This window comes from Leptopilina boulardi, unplaced genomic scaffold (genome assembly GCF_019393585.1).
Source record: "Leptopilina boulardi isolate dan_hultmark-lab unplaced genomic scaffold, ZJU_Lbou_2.1 LbouV2_154, whole genome shotgun sequence".
Classification (NCBI taxonomy): domain Eukaryota; kingdom Metazoa; phylum Arthropoda; class Insecta; order Hymenoptera; family Figitidae; genus Leptopilina; species Leptopilina boulardi.
This window is the reverse complement of record NW_026137701.1, coordinates 156186-176912: the sequence shown is the minus strand read 5'-3', so window position 1 is coordinate 176912 and position 20727 is coordinate 156186. Positions and strand designations below refer to the sequence as shown.

The window sequence follows — 20727 nt, the reverse complement described above, 5'->3', positions numbered from 1 at the left end:
AGCTTGCCATAAGGTTGCCGAGCAAACTTGCGCGGCAAGCTTGCTGCAACCTTCTGTGCTGATTGGCAAGGTTATTTGGCAACCTTACACCAACCTTGCGATGAGCTTACCGTGCAAGCTTACTGAGCATTCTTGCGATATTCTCTTACTGTGCAATCTTGCAGTAACCTTACACTGCAATCTTTCAGCAAGCTTACCATGCAAGTTTGGGTTAGGTGGGACATTTGAAGCTTGCGGCAAACTTGCCATGCAAGGTTGGCAATATTGCGCGGCAAGCTTGCTGCAACCTTCTGTGCTGATTGGCAAGGTTATTTGGCAACCTTACACCAACCTTGCGATAAGCTTACCTTGCAAGCTTACTGAGCAATCTTGCGATAATCTCTTACTGTGCAATCTTGCAGTAACCTTACACTGCAATCTTTCAGCAAGCTTACCATGCAAGCTTGGGTTAAGTGGGACATTTGAAGCTTGCTGCAAGCTTGCCATGCAAGGTTGGAAATATTGCGCTGCAAGCTTGCTGCAAGCTTACGTGCTATCTGGGATAAGATATTCTATCTACAGGAAATTCGAATTTATGAATTTTAAGGAATATCCATGCATCTTTAATATGATTATTCAATTTAGTAACATAACCGATCGATTTCAGAAAAAAATGTTAATTATCTTTTACCACCTGGTTAGCATTATAATCAATGTCTCATCGATAGCCAGTGCAATTCTTTTTTTATAGCGATAACAATGTATAAAAAAAAAATAATTTCCATTTCAAAATCATTGTAAAATCTTAGGAACATAATCTTACCAATAATATATATATATAAAAAAATATATATATATACATGTTTCTTGAGCACGTTGCTCTCGTTATCAGGGAAGAAAATGCAAGACACGCTTTTATCTTGCATATACATATGTACATACATACACTTGTGGGTGACGTGGTTCTTTGAATGAACACAAGAAGTCTCATCAGTGAGACACTTATGTGTCAAATCAAAAGCCGATTGGACTTTGGGCGGTCAAAGATTGGATCGAGAAATGGTGGACAAGAGGAGGTCTCCTCTCCAACGTTCTTGTGGTCACAGATATATCGCTGACGCTTGGACGTGAAGATCATCAAAGAATCATCATCGTCGTCGTCAAAAGTTGAGAATGGCGTTTCAAATTGAAGAGAATTTTGTTCTCGATGCCGATACAAAAGCCTTAGCACTCAAGGAACTAAGGGAAACTGAAGACAATGTCAAAAATGGCATTACTGCTCTTAGAAAACTCTTGGAAGGTCAGTGCACATTTTACTGCCACCCTCGAGACTCAAAAAAAAACGTGCTATTTTGAAGAAATTAAAAAAAAAAATTTTTTTTTTTACTCACATTTTTTCTATTTTATTTGCTTATTCTTTCATTTATCATTTTGTTTGATTTGTTTTTTAATGTCATGAACAATTTTGATCCTCATTCGTTTCAAGTATAATATTTAATAACAAAAACGAGAATTCGGTTATTGTTTTTATATTCTCAACAAGTCAAATTTTTTTATTATTTTGTCCATTTTTTTATAATATAGAGAAGACAAATGAGAATGGATCATTGATCCAGTAATAAATTTCAATAATTGGTTCATTAAATGCAAATTTTTGTTCTATTCAAAATGTTCCCTTGAAAATGAATCTTTATATTTCACTGAAATATATTATTGATCTATTAAAATTTATTCCTAGTGCAAATTAATATTTATGATCCATATAATATTAAAATTGAATGACTAATCCTTTAAAAGAAGATTTTTGGTCCATTGCAAAAAAAAAAGTTTCATCCGATAATGCATTTTTGATCAATTAAAAAAGAATAATATTTTTCATATTTAATAATAATTAATTTATTATCAATTTTGGTGTATAAATTTTTGTTTCATTGAAAATAAATCTTCGATCTATATTGAAATAGAAAAAAATTTTGATCTATTTATAAATGTAATTATATATCTTCATTTCAAAAAATAGTAAAATAGAAACATTAATTCAATAAAGAATGATTTTAACATTTCAAACAAAACAAACTGAAGTGATAATAAATTAGAATAACAACAATTTATAAATATGTCATTTTCTCTATTATAAAGATTTTACAGTTTTTAGTCAAATAACAATTAAATAATAGAAAAATAATAATTTTCATATAAGAAAAAAAATGAGTTGTGAATTTTTTTTTCTAGAATTCATGAGTCAAATGTTTTTTTGTTTTGTATATTTAAATTCTATTGTTTGAAGACAATTTTTTTTTGATCAACGTAAAAAAGTAATGTACAATCAATTCCTAATATATTTTACAGTCAGATAATATTTTTATTCTTATCGGTCTTTTTTATAGGATTATTTTTTTTTTTTATCAACGCGCCTTATTTGAAATCTCACTATAATATAATTACGATTAGATACAATGTCAAAAATAGTCGCGTTTCTAATTACGATTGACACAAGATATTATTAATTAAAAGTTTTTCAATTCTTTTATTTGTTAACATTATTTATAATTATTTATTTATTGTTTTAAATGGACTTAAAAAATAGAAATAAAATAATATTATTTATTATAATAATATTAATAAAATATTGTTAATGAAAAAAATAACTCATTTCTTGTATACGTATATTTTAAAAATAATTTTATTGTACATATACAATAGAAAATATTAAATTTTTGTTAAAAATTATTTTTAGCGGCAAAAAAGTATAATTTACTGTTTAATTAACCTGTCGATTTGCACAGTTACTGTTTTCAACAAAATTATCATAAAAGTCTGAAAATATCAGTCAAAGGTCCTCTATTACGATAAAAGGTCTTTAGGATAAGAAATTGAATAATACGAATTTATGTACTGAAAAGTTTCTTCCTTATAAATTTTTCCGCTCTCTTACATGAAAGAAATTTCAATATAATTTTTATCAGAAATCTTTTGTACTCAGGTACACTGAAAAAAAAAAATTTATTTAATTCAAATAATCGGTTACTTGACTATTATATTAAATAAATATTTATTTGTGTATTAAATAATTATTATTTGAGCCGATTAAATGGTATTTGTTTAAAATTATTATTGGTTCAAAAAAACAGTTTATTTAATTTAAATAAAAATTATTTGGTTCAAGTAAATATTTATTTGATAATAGTCAAGTAAAACGATTATTTGAATAAAATAAATTTTTTTTTCACTGTAGAATTTGAATGAAAAATATTTTTTTTAATCGTAAAAAAATGAAGAAAAAAAACATATATATATATATATATACAAATCTACTAAAAAGCTATAATGATTAAAAATTAAATAGATAAAGTGATTAAATTATCTAAAATAGTTTTACGAAACAAAAAGAAATATTGATGATATATCACATAACTATAGTTTGAATAATGATTCTTTATTTAATGATTTTCAAAAAATTTGTAAGAAAAATAACTTTAAATAAATCATTATTATTTCTTAAAATAACATGTCATAAAACCAGTTTTTTTCAATGTACATAATATAGAAGGCTTCTTTTTTTTGTTGTTGTTAAAAAACATGATTTCTTTGCATCGAAACAAATTGCATTAGTGATGTAACAAAAAAATTGGGGAGACCAATTTTCATCTATAGCTTCCTATTTGCATGACTATAGATGTATCAGCCAAAACAGATCTAAAATTATCGGCCCTTTGACTCCTGTAAAAAATCAACAACTTTACGTATAATGTAAATTTTGACCTAGAGGATAATTCTTTGTCATCCTTTTTTTTTTTTTTTTTGATGAATTGCATCACGGTAATTTTTAATTTTTATTTATATAAGCATCCGCAATGAAAGATTAATTACTTTTGTAATTGAATTCACAATATTAATATAAATATATAATTATTATATTATTATTATTACTAATATTGTTTTTAATTCAAATTCTTATTAATAATAATAATAATAATAATAATTATAAACAAAAAAAAATGAAAATTGCATCTCAAAAGATGAGAAATATTTATATAATATATAAATTAAATTTTGCAAGCTTATAAAATAGATGGATATATAAGCGAAGGTCACATGAGGCCAATTTCTGCCATAATGATAGTATTATCTTTAGAAGTTGAATTTAGCATTTGTGCTTTTGCAATTAAATTAAAATATAAAAATACTCACCCACGTTAATCTTCAATTTTCACAAATTCTAAGTGAATATTGCATTTTTTCTTTTTTTTTTTTTAACTACCTGTATATGACAAAAGAGATGAAATTAATGAAACAAAAATTTTTTATTTTAAAAACACTATATAATTGTTTGTCTTTATAAGAATAAATAGTTCAGTGAGTCAATGAACGTAGCTTAACTATAATACAAAACATAATAATGTAAATCAGAAACAGTGATTCATTTTCACACACACACACATATATATTATGTTTTATTATTCAAACAATCGATATACGATAATATCAAACTGTTATCGTTAAGAATTTGAACTTTCGATATTTGCTTAAATATGTACCAACCAAACGTTTTGTTGTCAAAACCAAACCCTTTTTTTTCAGTGTAATCTTTTAGTTAAAAATAACTAATTATTCGTTAAATTCAGTTTCAGATTATGTCAATAAATAACTAAATTTACACATTTCTGGAAAATAATTCAATTATAGTTAAATTTCACTAATTTTTTTTAGTTAATTTTTCTAACAAAAATTAGTTATTTTTTATTATAATTGCTGAAACAAAAAGTCAGACAAGTTTTTACTAACAAATATAGTTAAATTTTTATTCATTGGCACAACAAAAATTTTGGTTAAATTATAATAACATTTTTCTTGTCTGATAAAAAATTGAAATAATTTTTATATATACATATAAATTTTAAAACTAAAAAAAGTTTGATTACACAAATAATAAGTAAATTTTTTCTCCTATCGATTTTTCCAATTTCATTTTTCTAATTTTAGAATAAATATTTCAGAAAATATACGCATTTCCAAAACAAAATTACTAAATCCTATTAATTTTTTTTATAATTTTCAAATGATCTTTTATATTTTATATGGACAAAAACTTTTTGAAATTCAAAGTGACAAATGATTTTTTTTTATATATATTCGGACAGTTTGTTTAAATTGAAAATTCTAAATTCTATAATAAATAAAACCATCCAGAAGTACTTATTGTCCCACAATTTTCGTGGTAGAAAACCATGTTTAATTTATAATTTTTTACTTTAATTTTGTATATTTAAAATTTTGAATAATACGATGTTAAAAATAAATTTTAGATTATTTATAGATAAAAATTTTGTGAAATGAAAATTAATTGCAAATCAAATGTAATAGAAAAAATAATTATGAATATATTTTTAAGGAAAAGTATATAAATATAAGGAAAAATGTTTATACAATTACGTAAAACGTTGGGGAATGAATTTTTTTTAGTCATAAAACAAAATATTTTTCTCGACACTGTTAAATATTGTGAAATTTCACCTAATTCAATTATTTATAGAGAGTAACATTTAAGATAATAAACTTTTTAACATATATTTCTATATATAACTTTTTTATACATAATAGATATACTTATTCAACATTGTTGTTATTTAAATAATATAATAATGACAAGTATTTATTTATAAAACATAGAAAACTATATATTATACATTATAAATGAATATTTCAAATGATTAAATTGTGTTGAATAATTTTAAAAAAGTAACGATTTCTCAATTTAATTTTTATTTATTATGAAAAAAAAGTCATAAATTTTCTTCATAAAAACATGTCAATATAAATGTTGCGCATATAAATATCAAAAAATTCCAAACTTTATTGCATATTGTTATAATGAATTAAATTATTAAAAATACGATATTTTTCATGATAATTCAATTTTCATAGAAAAAAAAATAATAATATACAATAAACAATAAACTTTTTCTAAATGTTTGTATCTTACGTATTATATTTATAATGTATAAAAATATTTGTTATGCAACATTTAACTATACACAATAGATTTTTATATATATCATATGATTTTTATTGTAAAAAATTATTTGATTACATTAGTTTATTTTTAAAAAAATTTAATTTTATAACATTTTTAATTTTTGATATTTTCTAATGTTTTTGTTTGTAAGAATCCTGACAAACCTATCGCAATATTACTTGAAAGTATTACAGGTTGCATATGCGTAGGATGCCTTTAAACATTTTGTCAATAAATAGAATTCTTTTCTCTATTTTTTCTTTATTTATACAATTTTATTTTTAATTATTATTTTTTATTAATTTTTTCTAATTAAATAAAATTAAATATTAATTTTTTTATTTATTTTAATTTTTTATTATTTATTCTATATAGGCATATTTCAGTACTTTACATTGATTTTCAAATTATATTTAAAAATTTTTTTAATTATTAGTTGTTTGTTAATTAAGTAGTTTAAAGAAATTGTTTTAATTAAATATTATTTATATTTATTTCAAAAAAAAAAATTTTATTTACGTTTTAATAAAATTTTATTTATACAAAATTTTTTTTAAATTTTCAGATGATACATCCCTTCACTTTAGAACAGACGATAGTTTTTTGATAATTTTTTTGAGGCCATGCAAATTCTATCCAGACAGTGCATACGCTTTAATGAAACGATGTGCAGAATTTAAACAAAATAACGCTTCGTTATTAAATAATTTAATGCCAGCAGATGAAAGACAAGCATTTCTCGAAAACAATGTTGTGAATGTCATGAAAAATAGGGATAATAAAAGAAGAAGAGTTCTTATTGTAAATGCAGGAAAATCATGGGATCCATCTAAAGTCAATGCTGATCAAATGTTCCGTATCTTTTACCTCATTCATGAAGCTGCAGTTCTTGAACCTGAAACTCAGGTAAAATTCAATTTTTGTTTTTAATTTATTATATAGGTATAAAAATTTAATTCGATTTTCAATTTATTTTTAATATTTTATATTATTATTATTATTATTATTATTATTATTATTATTACACTAAACAAAATTTATTTGACTAATATTATCAAATAAATATTTATTTGCAAGTAACCGATTATTTGAATCAAATAAAATTTTTTGTTAGTGTGTTAAAAATAGTATTAAAAATAATTATAATTATTCTATTTTTCTTTTACTTTAAAAGCTAAATGAAATTTAAAACATCTTGATGAATAAACTTTCATGTTAAATTTTATGAAAATTTGTCGAATATATTCGTCGAAAAATTATTATTTCAAGAATGATTGTAGTATTATTTTTTAAAATTATTTTATAATTTTTTTTTTTATATTTTTCTTTTATTAATTTATTTTCTAATTAAATGTTTTAATTTCTAAAATTGTTTTCTATTGATGTTACATTTTAAAATTGTTATTATAAAATTCAAATTCTAAATTTATATTCTTTTTTGAAATTTGCGATTTTTTTCTTGTGTCAACAAACAACTTGGCAAAAGTTTTATCATTTTCTCTGAGCATTAAAATTATTCTGTTAAAATTGAAATTAATAAAAAATTTTAAGTAATTTCTTCATGAAAAGTGGTTTTAAAATTAAAATTTATGTTTATAAAATGAAAATTTTGCTCTGGAGTATTGTTTTTTGGTAAATTTTGTTTTATTATTATAAAATATAGATATTTTACTTTTAGAAAAAATATATTTTATAAAAAAATTACGTTTACAGAAAACTATTTTCAAAATCTAAAGTTTTAAGAAAATTTTCTTTTAAAAAAATACATGTAATTTCGCTAGAAAAGGCTTTTCTTTTTAGAAAATAATATATAGATTAGAAAATATTTTTTTAGATAAAGTGACCCTCTAACATTTCAATATAATTTATAATAAAAAAAAAATGATGTTTTATTTATTAAAAGAAACAAAAAAATTTATTTTTTGAAAATATTTAGATTAAATTTTTCGTATTCTAACGTTATATAGAAGTAAATTGCACATCAAAAAGTTGTCTACTCAGAGCAATTTTTATTCGTTACGTAATAATCAAACTCTGTTATTTAACAAAAGTCAAATGAAATGGGTGAAAATCACGTAATGTATGATTTTTTTTTTTAAATAAATATGTATAACAATTTTTTTGTTTTTTTTTAGTATTTTTATTGCTTTAATTTTTTAAATTTATTTATTATATATTATTTTTTAAAATTTGAATATTTTTTAAAGAAACATCATGTAGAACAAAATTATTTATTGTTATAAAAATTGTTATTTTTATAGCCGATAATTTTATATTTCTGCAATTATCACACAAATCTTTTTTGATTAATTTTAATTACTTGTCATTTTATTTCAATTGTACTTTAATTTCTGATAAGAAGAAAAATTATAAAATGCAATTATTAATACTTTAGTCTTTTTCAGTCGCGTTTCTTATCACTTTATCTAATATTGATCAAGAAATAACTTTGAACTTTGAAACTTTTCAAAACTTTGTCCTCTCTGGTACCAGTTTAATTGAATTTATTTTAGGGTCATACATATACCCTTTCTATATACATATATATATATACATACCTTTGACGTAAATTACATTTTCTTTGTCCACGATGAAAATTTTACTCACGTTGGGATAAATTAAATTTTAAATAAAATAAACTAAATGAAAGTATTATACATTATTTATACAAAGTACATAATAATAATAATAATAATAATAATAATAATAATATTTTTTAGTAAATTTTCCATTTAAAAATTGTTTTTAATTTTAAAAAATGTGTTTTAATTTTTTAAAACTATTATTTATATACATATTATAGGTTCATGGCGTAGTTGTAATCATGGACTTCGATGGACTTTCCATGAAACAAGTTATGGGCTTGACACCTGCTTTTTGCATGCGACTTTTGACCTTTATTCAAGATGCTATGCCTCTTCGATTAAAAGAGGTAATTGCAATATATGAATATCGCAAATATTTTCCAATTTAGATTTATATTGGAAGTAAAAAAAAAAAAAGTTTAAATTTTTCAAAATGATTTATAATAGATTAAAATAATTCATTGAATTAAACTATATATATATATATATATTAATTAAAATAATATAATTAAATGACAAAGTAACATAGGGAAAAAATAAAGTTAAATAAAATAAAAAAATAGAAATGAAAAAAATTATAGTGGAAGTAAAATAAAATAATTATATAGAAAGAGAAATAAATAAACTACTTTTATACAGGTTCATTTTGTTAAACAACCATTCCTCTTCAATATGGTTTGGCAAATGTTTAAACCATTCGTTAAGGAAAAATTGAAGAAAAGAATGTTCTTCCATGGAACAAAAATGTCCTCCCTTCATACTCATATGGCTGCTAGTCATTTACCAAAGAATTATGGTGGAGATTTACCTGAAATTGATTACACAGGTGCTGATTGGTATCCTGCTATTCTTAAATACGAAGACAGATGCAAAGGTAAATTTCATTTTTAATTATAAAATTATTTATAATTTAATTATTTTATTTAAATTATAATTATTAATAATTAATTTCATTTTTTTTACAAGTTCTCGAATTAGTTAGCATATTTTTCTCGTATTATAAATACTTTATAGACAATTTTTAATAATAATTTATCAATTTTTATTAATTCATTTTCTTTAATAGACCAAAAAAAAAAAAAAACAATAAATTAATTAATATATCTATGATAAAAGCGATATACAAAAAACAATGAAAATTTACTCTTTAAATTTGAATTAGTAAAAGTGAGCTACTAATTCACATTAGTAAGAACTTTTACTAATTTTTAGTAAAATATTACTACACGCATAGAAAAATTTTGCTGTGGAGTCAAAAAAGTTTGCTGTGACAGTAAATTTTTAAATATTAAGACTGATATTGTTTATCACAACAAACTTTTTCGTTGTTATAGCAAAAAATTTAGCTGTGGTTACTAATTTTGATAGATCCGATAGCAAACATCAGTTAGCATCTGTATGCAATTCTTTTTTTTGCCGTGTAGTAGTTTTAAATTTTTTTACTAAAGTTTTAGTAAAATGTGACTAAAAATTAGTGAAAATTCTTACTAATTTAAATTAGTAGCTCACTTCTCACTAATTCAGATTTAGAAAATAATAAATAATTTAGAAATTTAGAAAATTTATAACAATTGCGAATATTAGTCAAAAAAAAAATTATACGATAAAATTTAACGTTTCGCGTATATATTAGATTTCACTTGCTTAGAATATGAATTTTATGCTAAAATCCGTTGTTAATACATAAATCATTATTACATCACACTGATCATAAAATTCAAAAGAAATCTGTAACTTGCACTTTAGACGTCAATATAAGGCAATGGACAATAAAATTTCACAATAAAAATTCTTTCAACGCCTTAAAAGTTAAAAAAAAAAAAATAACTTTTTCTTATTACAAAAAAAAGGTGTCAATTTGATTTTTGTTTGCAGAATGGAACACTTTTGGATTCCGCAATAAGTGAGCGAATCGCATCAGTTTCGTCCAATGTTCGCGTATATAATTTAAATGATAATTATCGATTCAACATAATTTTTATAGTTGTTGCATTTTTAAATTAAATAAATTTATTCTAAATTATTGTGCATACGAATTAGTATATTTGGACAATAAATTTATTTTCACATATAATACTGTTGTTTGTTAACATAATCCTATAATGATAATTATTTTTAATTATATTATTATTATTATTATTATTAAATTTTTAATTGCAAAAGAAAATTCAATTAACATTTTTATATATACAAAAATTTCTAGTTTCTGATAAAGAATTATTTTTTTTTTTATCAAAAATTATCAATTCAATCCATTCAGTATTTTACGAGAAAATTTAATTTAATTTTGGGGCGCATGATTATCCCATAAAAATTATATTAGCTTTTGAATTTTGATTTGAAAGAATTTTATTTGATATAATTATATTTTGTAGATGAATTTTTATTTTTCGTATTAAAAATTTGACACAATTTCTTTTTGAACAAATTTTTATTCTAACGAAATTCTTAAAACGCCAAATTTTTATTTATCCGAAATTGCAAATGGCCGAACAAAGAATCAACAGAAAAATTTCGGCGCATTTTTTAAAATTGACCAATCACGATTTTATTGCCAATTTCTGATTGGTCAATTTTAAAAAACGCGCCGAAATTTTTCTGTTAATTATTTGTTCGGTCATTTACAATTTTGGACAAATGAAAATTCGACGTTTTAAGAATCCAGAGGCCATTAAAACAAAAGAAAGAAAGAAAGAAAGAAAGAAAGACGTTTGAAGAATTCTGAAGAATAAAAAATTTGTTTAAAAAGAAATTGTGTCAAATTTTTGATACGAAAAATAAAAATTCGTCTAAAAAAAATATAATTTATATCTAATAAAATTCTTTCAAATCAAAATTCAAAAGCTAATATGATTTTTATGGGATAATCATGCGCTTCTTAATTTTGTTGGGAACTTCATTCTTTAAAATATTAAATCGATTGAAATATATGTTTTCTTAATTCTTATTCCTAAATTGTTAATATTATTCCTTCAGTGGATATATAAACACAAAAAAAAACAATATTCTAATTTTTAGAATAAAATTTTTAAAATATCCTTATTTAAAAGAACATATTAGTTTCATTTAGGATTATAATTATTTTAATTGTAAGCGTAAAATAAAATGTAAAATAAAAAATGTAGAATAATATTATTTCTTCAGTGAATACAAAAACACCAAACAAAAAATATTCTAAGTTTAAGAATATATTTTCAAAAATCGTCTTAAATTAAAAAAGATATTCTTATTTTAATAATGTTAATCTCATTTAAGATTATATATATATATATTCTAAATTGTAAGAATAAAATATTGTTCTTAAAAAAAGGAGCCAAGATTATATATTCTCAAAATGAAAATATCGTTCTTTTTCAATGATGGTTCTGTCATTTAAATGAAAATTAAATTGAATACTATATATAATATATGATTTGTGATAAAGGAGTTTTGATTAAAAATTCATCATCAGGTCAAATCTGTGGTATGCTCCATGGTCTTTCAAGCAGAATAAGTGGGGAAGGCGCAATACTTTTTACTCGTACTATTCTTTCAACTAACTAGAAGACAGTCTTCTCTGTGAAGTCCACCTCTCTGGTCATTTCTTGACCACAAGTCCTTTCTTTATACTTAAGTCTGCAAAATCAATGTTCGTTTGACAGTTTTTCTTGTATTGTTAAATTATTATTATTATTATTTGTTTGACAATTGTGCCATTTTGTTTGTTTATTATTATTATTATTATTATTATTTTTTTTTTTTGCAAATTTGCAAATACTAAAATTATTTTCAAAAATTTATCGATTTCTTTTTCCTTTATAAATTTATCGCATTGTAAAGAAAGTGTATAAAAATAATTTTCTATTTAAAATTTTTTTTTATAAATGATTGATTATAATTAATTGTTTGAAAAATTGAAATAAATTAATATATATATTTTATATAATCAACAAGTTGCATGTAGAGTGGATGTTTTTTTTTTTTTTTTACAATTTACAGCATCCGCATACAGAGTTGAATTGAAAGAGGCAAAAACGTAAACTCTGAAGTACTGTAGCATTCATCAACAACTCTAAGAAAGGAGGGTACGTTGACCTTTTACATTTTATCATTTTTTTTTCCGATGTACGTAAATTGAATTCAATTAAGCCATAAAATTTGTAATTTATAATTGTATATTCCATTTTGTTTTACAATAATAATTTTTTTTTTAAATTTATTTTCAATAGAATTTCGAGAAAAAAATATTTCATTGTTTATATTATTGTTAATGAAAAAATTAATATAAGTCTAGTGCTGGGAATTATTTGGCTTAATTGTTATTTTTAAAAAAATGTTTACTTTTAATTCAATATTATAGTTTTAATTTATTTTCAATATATATTAACAAATTTTTTGTTGGATTTATATTTGTTTTTAAATAATTTTTAATTAGTTTTTATTTCTATTGTTATAATTTATTTATATTTATACTTATTTTATTATTTATTTTACAAAAAAAGAAAATGGTTTATGTTTTTGATTTAATGTACATGTTACAAAATCATATGCCAATGTAATTATTGTAGACTGATTGTAGATTTTCTTATCTATAAATATTTAATCATCCGTTTGTATAGTATCTCAATATTGATAATAAGAAAATGCATTATGAAATAGTTTTTATTATTTAAAATTTACAAAAATTAATTGATTTATTTTAAGTAAAGTTCAATAGTTTTAGTATTTCATTCTCAAATAACAAAAAAAAACTAAATATATTTGAATTATAAATAAAAATAAATTTTTTTTCTTAGAAGTAAATAACTATTTATTTGTTTAAAATAATAATGTTGTTTTTACACAAATAAAAAATGTGACAAGCACTTAAATATCAAAATTTTAATCGTCTTTTTACAATGTTTTATTTATTATTCATATTTCATGCGCCTTTCAGCTTTGAACGGACTTTCGGTATACACATATAAACTTGTAATACAATATTAAATTAAATTAATATTAAAATATTAAAACATTAAACAAAAATTTAAAGATAAAAATACAAATTTAAAATTTTAATTCACTTTAATTAAATTGCACAATAATACAATGAAATAAAATAAAATGATCTATATATAATTGAACACAAATATATTTACAATGTTTTATTTAATATAATTTAATATTTTAGGGATTGATTATTCTCATATAAAAAGGACAAAAAAATTGACAAAGTTTTAAGCCAATTAAAAAACTTTTACTTTTTGATTGAAGCGTTTTGAAGGAAGAATGCTCTACGCATGTTGAAAAAGTTTTAAATTTAAAATTAAATTTTTAATGTTGAAAAAATGCAAAAAAAAATTTTTGAAATAAATAAAAAAATACATTGCAAATATCAGAGTGTCGTGATTTTTTAAATAAAATTTTTAAATCATATTTTAAAGGATCTTTACAAAGTTTCATCTAACAAAAACTATAATTATAAGAATTTACGAGTCATTCAACGTTAATGTTTACACAGAAAATAATTTCAAATTCAGAATATAAATTAGAGTTCAATAGTTTACATTTAAATTTAATTCAAGAGTATTCTATAATATTTCAGATACATATCTAATAAATGAATTAAATGAAAAAATTGGGAATTAGATACAATTTTTTTTTTTTTTTTTTTTTTTAAGAAATAATTCTTTAAATTTTAATTAGAAACCAAAGATCATAAATTATAAATATATATTACAATATTAATAAATAATAATAATAATTACATATTACAATATATGTTGCTATAAAAAAAAAATAAATTTCAAAATTATTATTTATTTATAAAAAATTTAAATTTTCAGACAAGTTTTTCCTTCTTCTTTTCATCATGACAACGGCAAAGATATGTAAACCAGGCACTCAACAATCGCTAATTGAGAGAGCAAGAAAAACACCGCCAATTAAATTAGGAAAACATTTAATGAAAATCGAGCCTGAAGATTTTAATGAATTTTATGCTGAAAAAGCGCTAAGAGAATTAAATGAAACTCCCGAAAATGTAAAACGTGGCTTAGAAGAATTAAGAAAACTTCTTAGAGGTAATATAAAAATTTTCATTTTTTTTTTTTTTTATATATATATTTTAAAGTTATTTTCTTTTTAAAAAAGTAACTTTTTTGAAATATTATACTTTTCCAAGAGGACTATTTAAAAACAAGTGTATTAAAAAAATAACTTTTTGAAAAAGTTACATTAATTTTTTAAAGTAACCTTTTAAAGTAACTCTTTGATGTATAAATTATTAAAGTAAAAAAAAAATTAATGTTTGAAAAAGTATCTTTTAGAAAAAGTTACTTTTTGAAGAAATTTTTTGGAGTAACATTTTAATGTTACTTTTTGGTGCAACTATTTGAAGTAATTTTTTAATGTTATTTTTTAAAGTAACTTTTTAATGTAACCTTAAAAATAAACAACTTTTCAAAAAATAACTTTTTATTTTATCTATTTATTCATTTATTTCATTTTTTTAAAAATATTATTTGTAATAATCGATCCATCATTTGAAATCAATTTTTTTTATCAGTTTATATGTATATATCTTTACGTTAATCTGGATTAACTCTTGGAAAAAAAAGTTTATTTCCACCTTTTATTATAAAAATTGACTTATAATAATTAGTAGTGTTGCAAGGTAAAATTGTATAATTAGATTTAATGCAAGTTCACACGAATTCAACTCCTATTGAAAAATGCATGATATAATAATTAAATGACGTACATATAAAATGATGCAAAAACAAGTCTTCATCAGTATTAACCTCGAGAAATATTAGAGAACTAATAAAACGATTTATGTGGAATTAATTTCCTATATAAAAAAACATTTACCATGAAATCGTTCTTTTTTTTTTTTTTTTTCAAAGTTCAAAAATCAAGGTGAATAACTTTCAACCCACGACAAACTTGACAGAAATATATTTAATTTATGAAGTAGGAATATTTTTAATATATGCACGGTTTTAATTTATTTTTTAAATATAAATGATCAATTCAATATAACGCTTCTATTATATTTAATAATTTAACTGTTTTATAACATTATTAATTATTTAATTATATTAATATTAACACAGAAAATTATAAGGTATTAAAATAAGCTGCAACGCTTATTATTTTAATCCAATTTTGCTTACTCTCTAAATCTGAATTAGTAAAAATGTTTACTAATTTGAATTAGTGACTCACTTTTTGCTTCTGAATTAGTAAAATTTTACTAATTATTAGTAACTTTTACTAACAATTAGTAAAATTTATCTAATTCAGAAGCAAAAAGTGAGTCACTAATTCAAATTAGTAAACATTTTTACTAATTCAGATTTAGAGAGTAAGCAAAATGGATTAAAATAATAAGCGTTGCAGCTTATTTTAATGCCTTTTAATTTTCTGCGAATTTGATTAATTTTGATTTTTTTTTAAATACTAATAAACTGAAGAAAAAATTATTTGATTCAAATAATCGGGTACTTGGCTATTATCAAAATAAACACTTATTTTGGACCAAATAATTTTTATTTGAATTAAATAATTTTTTTTCAGTGTAATTATAAAATTGAGTATAAATATTTTCAATCAAATAATTAAAATATTTTATTTAAAATTCAAGGTGAATAGATTGAAAAAAATTTATTTGGTATATTTATTTTGATCAAGTAATTTTTATTTGAATCAAATAAAACTGCGTATTCGTATCAATAATAATTTCTGTATTTGAAATAAATTTTTTTCAATTACATTAAATAATAATTATTTGATTCAGTTAATAATTATTTGATACAAATAAATATTTATTTGATAACAGTCAAGTAATCTATTATTTATATTTAATAATAAAATAATAAATAAAATAAATTTTTTTCTATGGTAACATTCGCGAAACCGTAAAAATAAAGTCTCAAACGAAGTCTACAAAGAAGTAAATGAACTCTTTTATTTTCTTCTCGTTTGCTTCATTATTTTTTTTTTTTTTTTTTTTATTTTGCGAAACGTCAGACGTTCTACTTTTCACTTTATTAGTTATTTCATCAATTTAATTGGATAATAAACAAAACAAAAAGAAAAAAAGTGGACACTGAATAGTTAAAAACCAGTTTTATAGCAACGGGTTTTTTGCATTTTACGGTCATTCACGTATAATAGCCTTGACGTCATTTCCCTCGACTTCGGTACATATTATGATTTTTGACGAAAGTTCAGTATTTCATTTCCTCTCGACTTATCTAAATGAGTCTTGCATGAATCTTATATGTACAATAAGCGAATTGCGTGAGATTTTGCTCTTTTTTTTCCTTGTGAAAGGCTTTTTTTTTTTTTTTGCTTTCCATCGGTTTTTTTTTCTTTTTTTTTTCCTCTTTGCATCGAATGCAACCATGTGTTGTAAGAACTAAAAGCGAAACGCATAAATCCGGTCACGCGTTGAAGTAACCAGAGAAAATAAGAGTGAAATTGAGAATAGAAAGAAATTCCTTTCATTTTTTTTTTTTTTTTTTTTTTTTTTTTTTTTGCATTATATTAATGATAATTGACCAAATTCAGAGAGAGATGGCAAAAAAAAAATAGTAAATATTTTCCTTCATTTCAACAATCGAATGTTTAATTCATGCCAATTATTTTAATTACGTGCATACACACATATACAAATTCATGAATTAATCATTTAAAACTTTCATTAAAATCAATTAACTAAAATATGATAATTTTTTCTTTCTTTCAATTTTTATTTTTTAATTGGAAAATTTTTTTAAATAAATTTTTAAATAATTAAATTAAAAAAGTTGTTGATAATTAATTTGGTTAAAAATTGTTTTTTTCGGTTTATTTTGTTTTTATTTTTTTTAGTGATTTTTTTTTTGAGAAAGAAATATGAATCATTTTTTTTTTTTTTGTTCGACTGCCAACGAATTGTTGGATTATCTAATGATTCCGTTGTGATTATGTAAAATGTATATATGGAACGAGGTTAACAAAATTCCATAAAATTGAGAAGTACACATTTTTGGACGGTACTTTGCATCATTGAGTACACTCGAAAGAATTGGAAATGTTTTTTTTTTTTATGTGAATTCAACTGATTACGAAACTAAAATGATTCAAAAAATTCTTGTTGACCTTGATAAATATATATTTTATTCTCTTTTGTTTTTACTGATAATGATATACTTATTGTAAAATTATTGGCAAACAATCACGATTATTGGTTGATTAAAATAAAATATATTTATTAATAATAATATAATTCACTTTTTTACTTACACACTGTCGTAACTTTTAATGATTTGTTTTTTATTTTTGAAAATAAAATTGTATATTACAGTAGGCTAAAAAAAAAATTGTTATTACTATTTTTATTAATTAAAAAACAAATAATTATTTTTATAAAGTTTTGAAGTTTTTTTTTTTTTTTTTTTTTTTTTTTTAATAAATTTGGTAAAAAATTTTATTCGTTTCACATTTATATATTACATCTCACGATATTAGTTATGTAATATTATTTTACAATGTAAAGGCAATAATCTTTAAGAGTTACTTAGCATTATGGTAATAATAATAACTTTGCGTCTGAATATTTCGTTGAATAATGCACACACTGTTTTGAAATCGTTCATTCAAATTGAAAATCTACAAAAATTTTTTTGTTATATTTTATTTATATTATTATTTATTTGAATTGTATTAAACTTTTATTATTTCTTAGATAAATAATAAAATAATACAATTCTATAAAAATTCAAAAAAAAAAAAAAAATTTCTCTCTTATTCTGTGTAAATAAATAATTGCAATAAATTAATCAAATAAATTATAACAATTTAAAATTATTATATAAAACTTTTGTTTCCGGAACATTTATATACATTTATCTTTTTCTAATTATAATTGTATTATTGGCATCTACTTATATTGTTTAGGATATTTATTAGAGTTTTAATGACTTTGAATTTGATTTCTTGAATTCACTGCCGGAAATGTATAATAACTCTCAATGTATATATATATATATATATGTTAAACATGAACACAACGTACTGCAGCAAATGAATAAGAATTCATTAATTATAAAAATTATTATGTAAATCATTGAATTTTGTAAATAAATAATTCAAGTCACGCACTTAATTTTTGAGAATACTATTCAATAATAATCAATATTTGTATAATGTAAATTAGTTTAATAATTATTATTGTTATTTATAATTTATAAAAATAAAATTAAAAAAAAAAAGTTTGGTTTACATTGAACAAATTTTTTTTTCTCTATAGTTATAAAAAATTTTACAATAAAATTTGGTTAATTATATCAAAGAAAAATGTACTTCTATAAATAATTAAAATTAATTATTTTAACAATATAATAGATTTTTTGATGAAAACATTTGTAGAGGATACCAACTTTGGTGTTGAAACGTTGTGAAATTTTTTTTTTATTAATTTCTTTCACAAATAAAAATATTCAGATAAACTCTGACTTCTAAATGATTTTGATTATTTATATTTACTTTTTTTATTAAATAATTATATATATTGAATTTAAAGAAATTTATTATATTCGTTCTAGAGGAACCTGACTTGGTGATACTGGATGAAGATGAATTTTTATATAAATTCTTGAGACCCGTTAAATGGGATGCAAAAAGCACTTTTGATTTAGTAAATATAAAAATTAAAATTACCATATTAAACTATTGAAACCAAAAAGAAACTGTAAATTATTGTATAAAATTATGTGTTTTTTTTTTTTTTTTTTTTTTTTGTTGAACAGATGAAAAGATTTTATTTATTCCGTCTCAATAATCCACGATATTGCAAAGCGTTGATACCAAAAAATGAAAAAGCTGTTTTGGTATCCGGTATTTTAACTTTCCTTCCGGAACGTTCAGATGGATGTAGAATTTTAATAATTCAAAGTGGCAAAAAATGGAAGCCAAAACAAGTTACGTTGGATCAAATATTCAGAGGTGTAATGTTATGCTTGGAGGCGGCCATGTGTGAACCAATTACTCAGGTGATTTTCATAATTTTAATTAGGCAAATTTTTTAATTAACTTTACAGAAGAAACTTTGGTTCCTCTTAATTAATTATAATAGTTGTATTATTTATTTTATAATATATGATTTTATATTATTGCAATTTGACCAAAAAAAGAAAAAAGAGTTTTTGTTATTTAAAAAAATTCCCTTTTCTCCGACTGCAAATTGTTTATAATAAGAAGAATTATTTCTTTCTTTCGGATCGATAACAACCATTTTTCAGACAATGTCACATATATATGATTTTAATTAATGAATCCTTTTTTTGTTTTGTAAAATTGGATCCGTATTTCTTAGGTTTCAGGTGTTCATGTAATTTTGGATATGGAGGGTCTTAGTTTAGGTCACGTGACACACTTTACACCAAGTTTTGCAAGTGCAGTTTTGGAGTGGGTTCAAAGGTGTTTACCCTGTCGACTCAAAGGTGTCCATATTGTCAATCAACCATACATATTCAACATGGTTTTCGCTATTTTCAAACCTTTCATTCACGTATGTAAATTTCTCTCTTATCGCATAATAATATTCATAGATTTTTATCATCTATTTTAATGAAAAATAAGTTGTTTTTTTTTCAAATTAAATGGTTTTTCTCAACAAAAAAATTATAAATAGGTATTAAAAAAATTTTTCTTTTTTTTAGGAAAAATTGCGAAAAAGGATACATTTTCATGGAACAAATAGAGAATCATTGTTAGAGCAATTAGACGCTAAAGCAATTCCAACTGAATATGGTGGTAGTTTTAATATGCCAACGGAACCAATTGGTGAAGCACTTTATGAATATTTTCAAGCATATGAAGAAGAATTTCAAGGTATTTTATTTTTATGCAAAATTTTTAATAAATTTTAAGAAAGAAATTTTAATTAAAATTTATTTTCTTTTATTGCAGCGGGCTGTACTTGGGGATATTCTTCAAAAAGTTAAAATTCAATTTTGAATTAAAAACAATTTTCTTTTAAATAAACTTTAGTATTTTTTCATTTTATCATTTGTTGAAGTAAACAATATTAGAAATTCTATTGTTAGTTTTGGATATAGTACAAATTTGAATATTTTTTTTTTTTTGTCAAGTTTGTACAGATCCTAATATAACTATATTATTTTAGTAAAATACTGA

At 21.6% G+C, this 20727-nt stretch overlaps 2 protein-coding genes across 3 annotated transcripts; both read left to right on the top strand.

The window, feature by feature from the left end:
- Positions 1-1029: 1029 nt before the first annotated feature.
- On the top strand, positions 1030-10654 carry LOC127276800 (retinaldehyde-binding protein 1). The gene is made up of 5 exons (XM_051297454.1): positions 1030-1279; positions 6561-6901; positions 8799-8927; positions 9220-9454; positions 10456-10654. Exons 1-5 carry the CDS (start codon positions 1153-1155, stop codon positions 10485-10487), a joined length of 864 nt encoding a protein of 287 aa, XP_051153411.1. The 5' UTR covers positions 1030-1152; the 3' UTR covers positions 10488-10654.
- Positions 10655-12117: 1463 nt separating this feature from the next.
- LOC127276845 (alpha-tocopherol transfer protein-like) lies at positions 12118-20590 on the top strand. Of its 2 annotated transcripts, XM_051297529.1 has the most exons (8): positions 12121-12208; positions 12559-12644; positions 14385-14621; positions 19134-19225; positions 19338-19580; positions 19904-20098; positions 20250-20421; positions 20500-20590. In XM_051297529.1, exons 3-8 carry the CDS (start codon positions 14411-14413, stop codon positions 20532-20534), a joined length of 948 nt encoding a protein of 315 aa, XP_051153486.1. In that variant the 5' UTR covers positions 12121-12208; positions 12559-12644; positions 14385-14410; the 3' UTR covers positions 20535-20590. The 2 variants fall into 2 exon arrangements, with proteins under 2 accessions (XP_051153485.1, XP_051153486.1); XM_051297528.1 differs by having other exon boundaries at positions 12118-12644.
- The last annotated feature ends 137 nt before the right edge of the window (positions 20591-20727 follow it).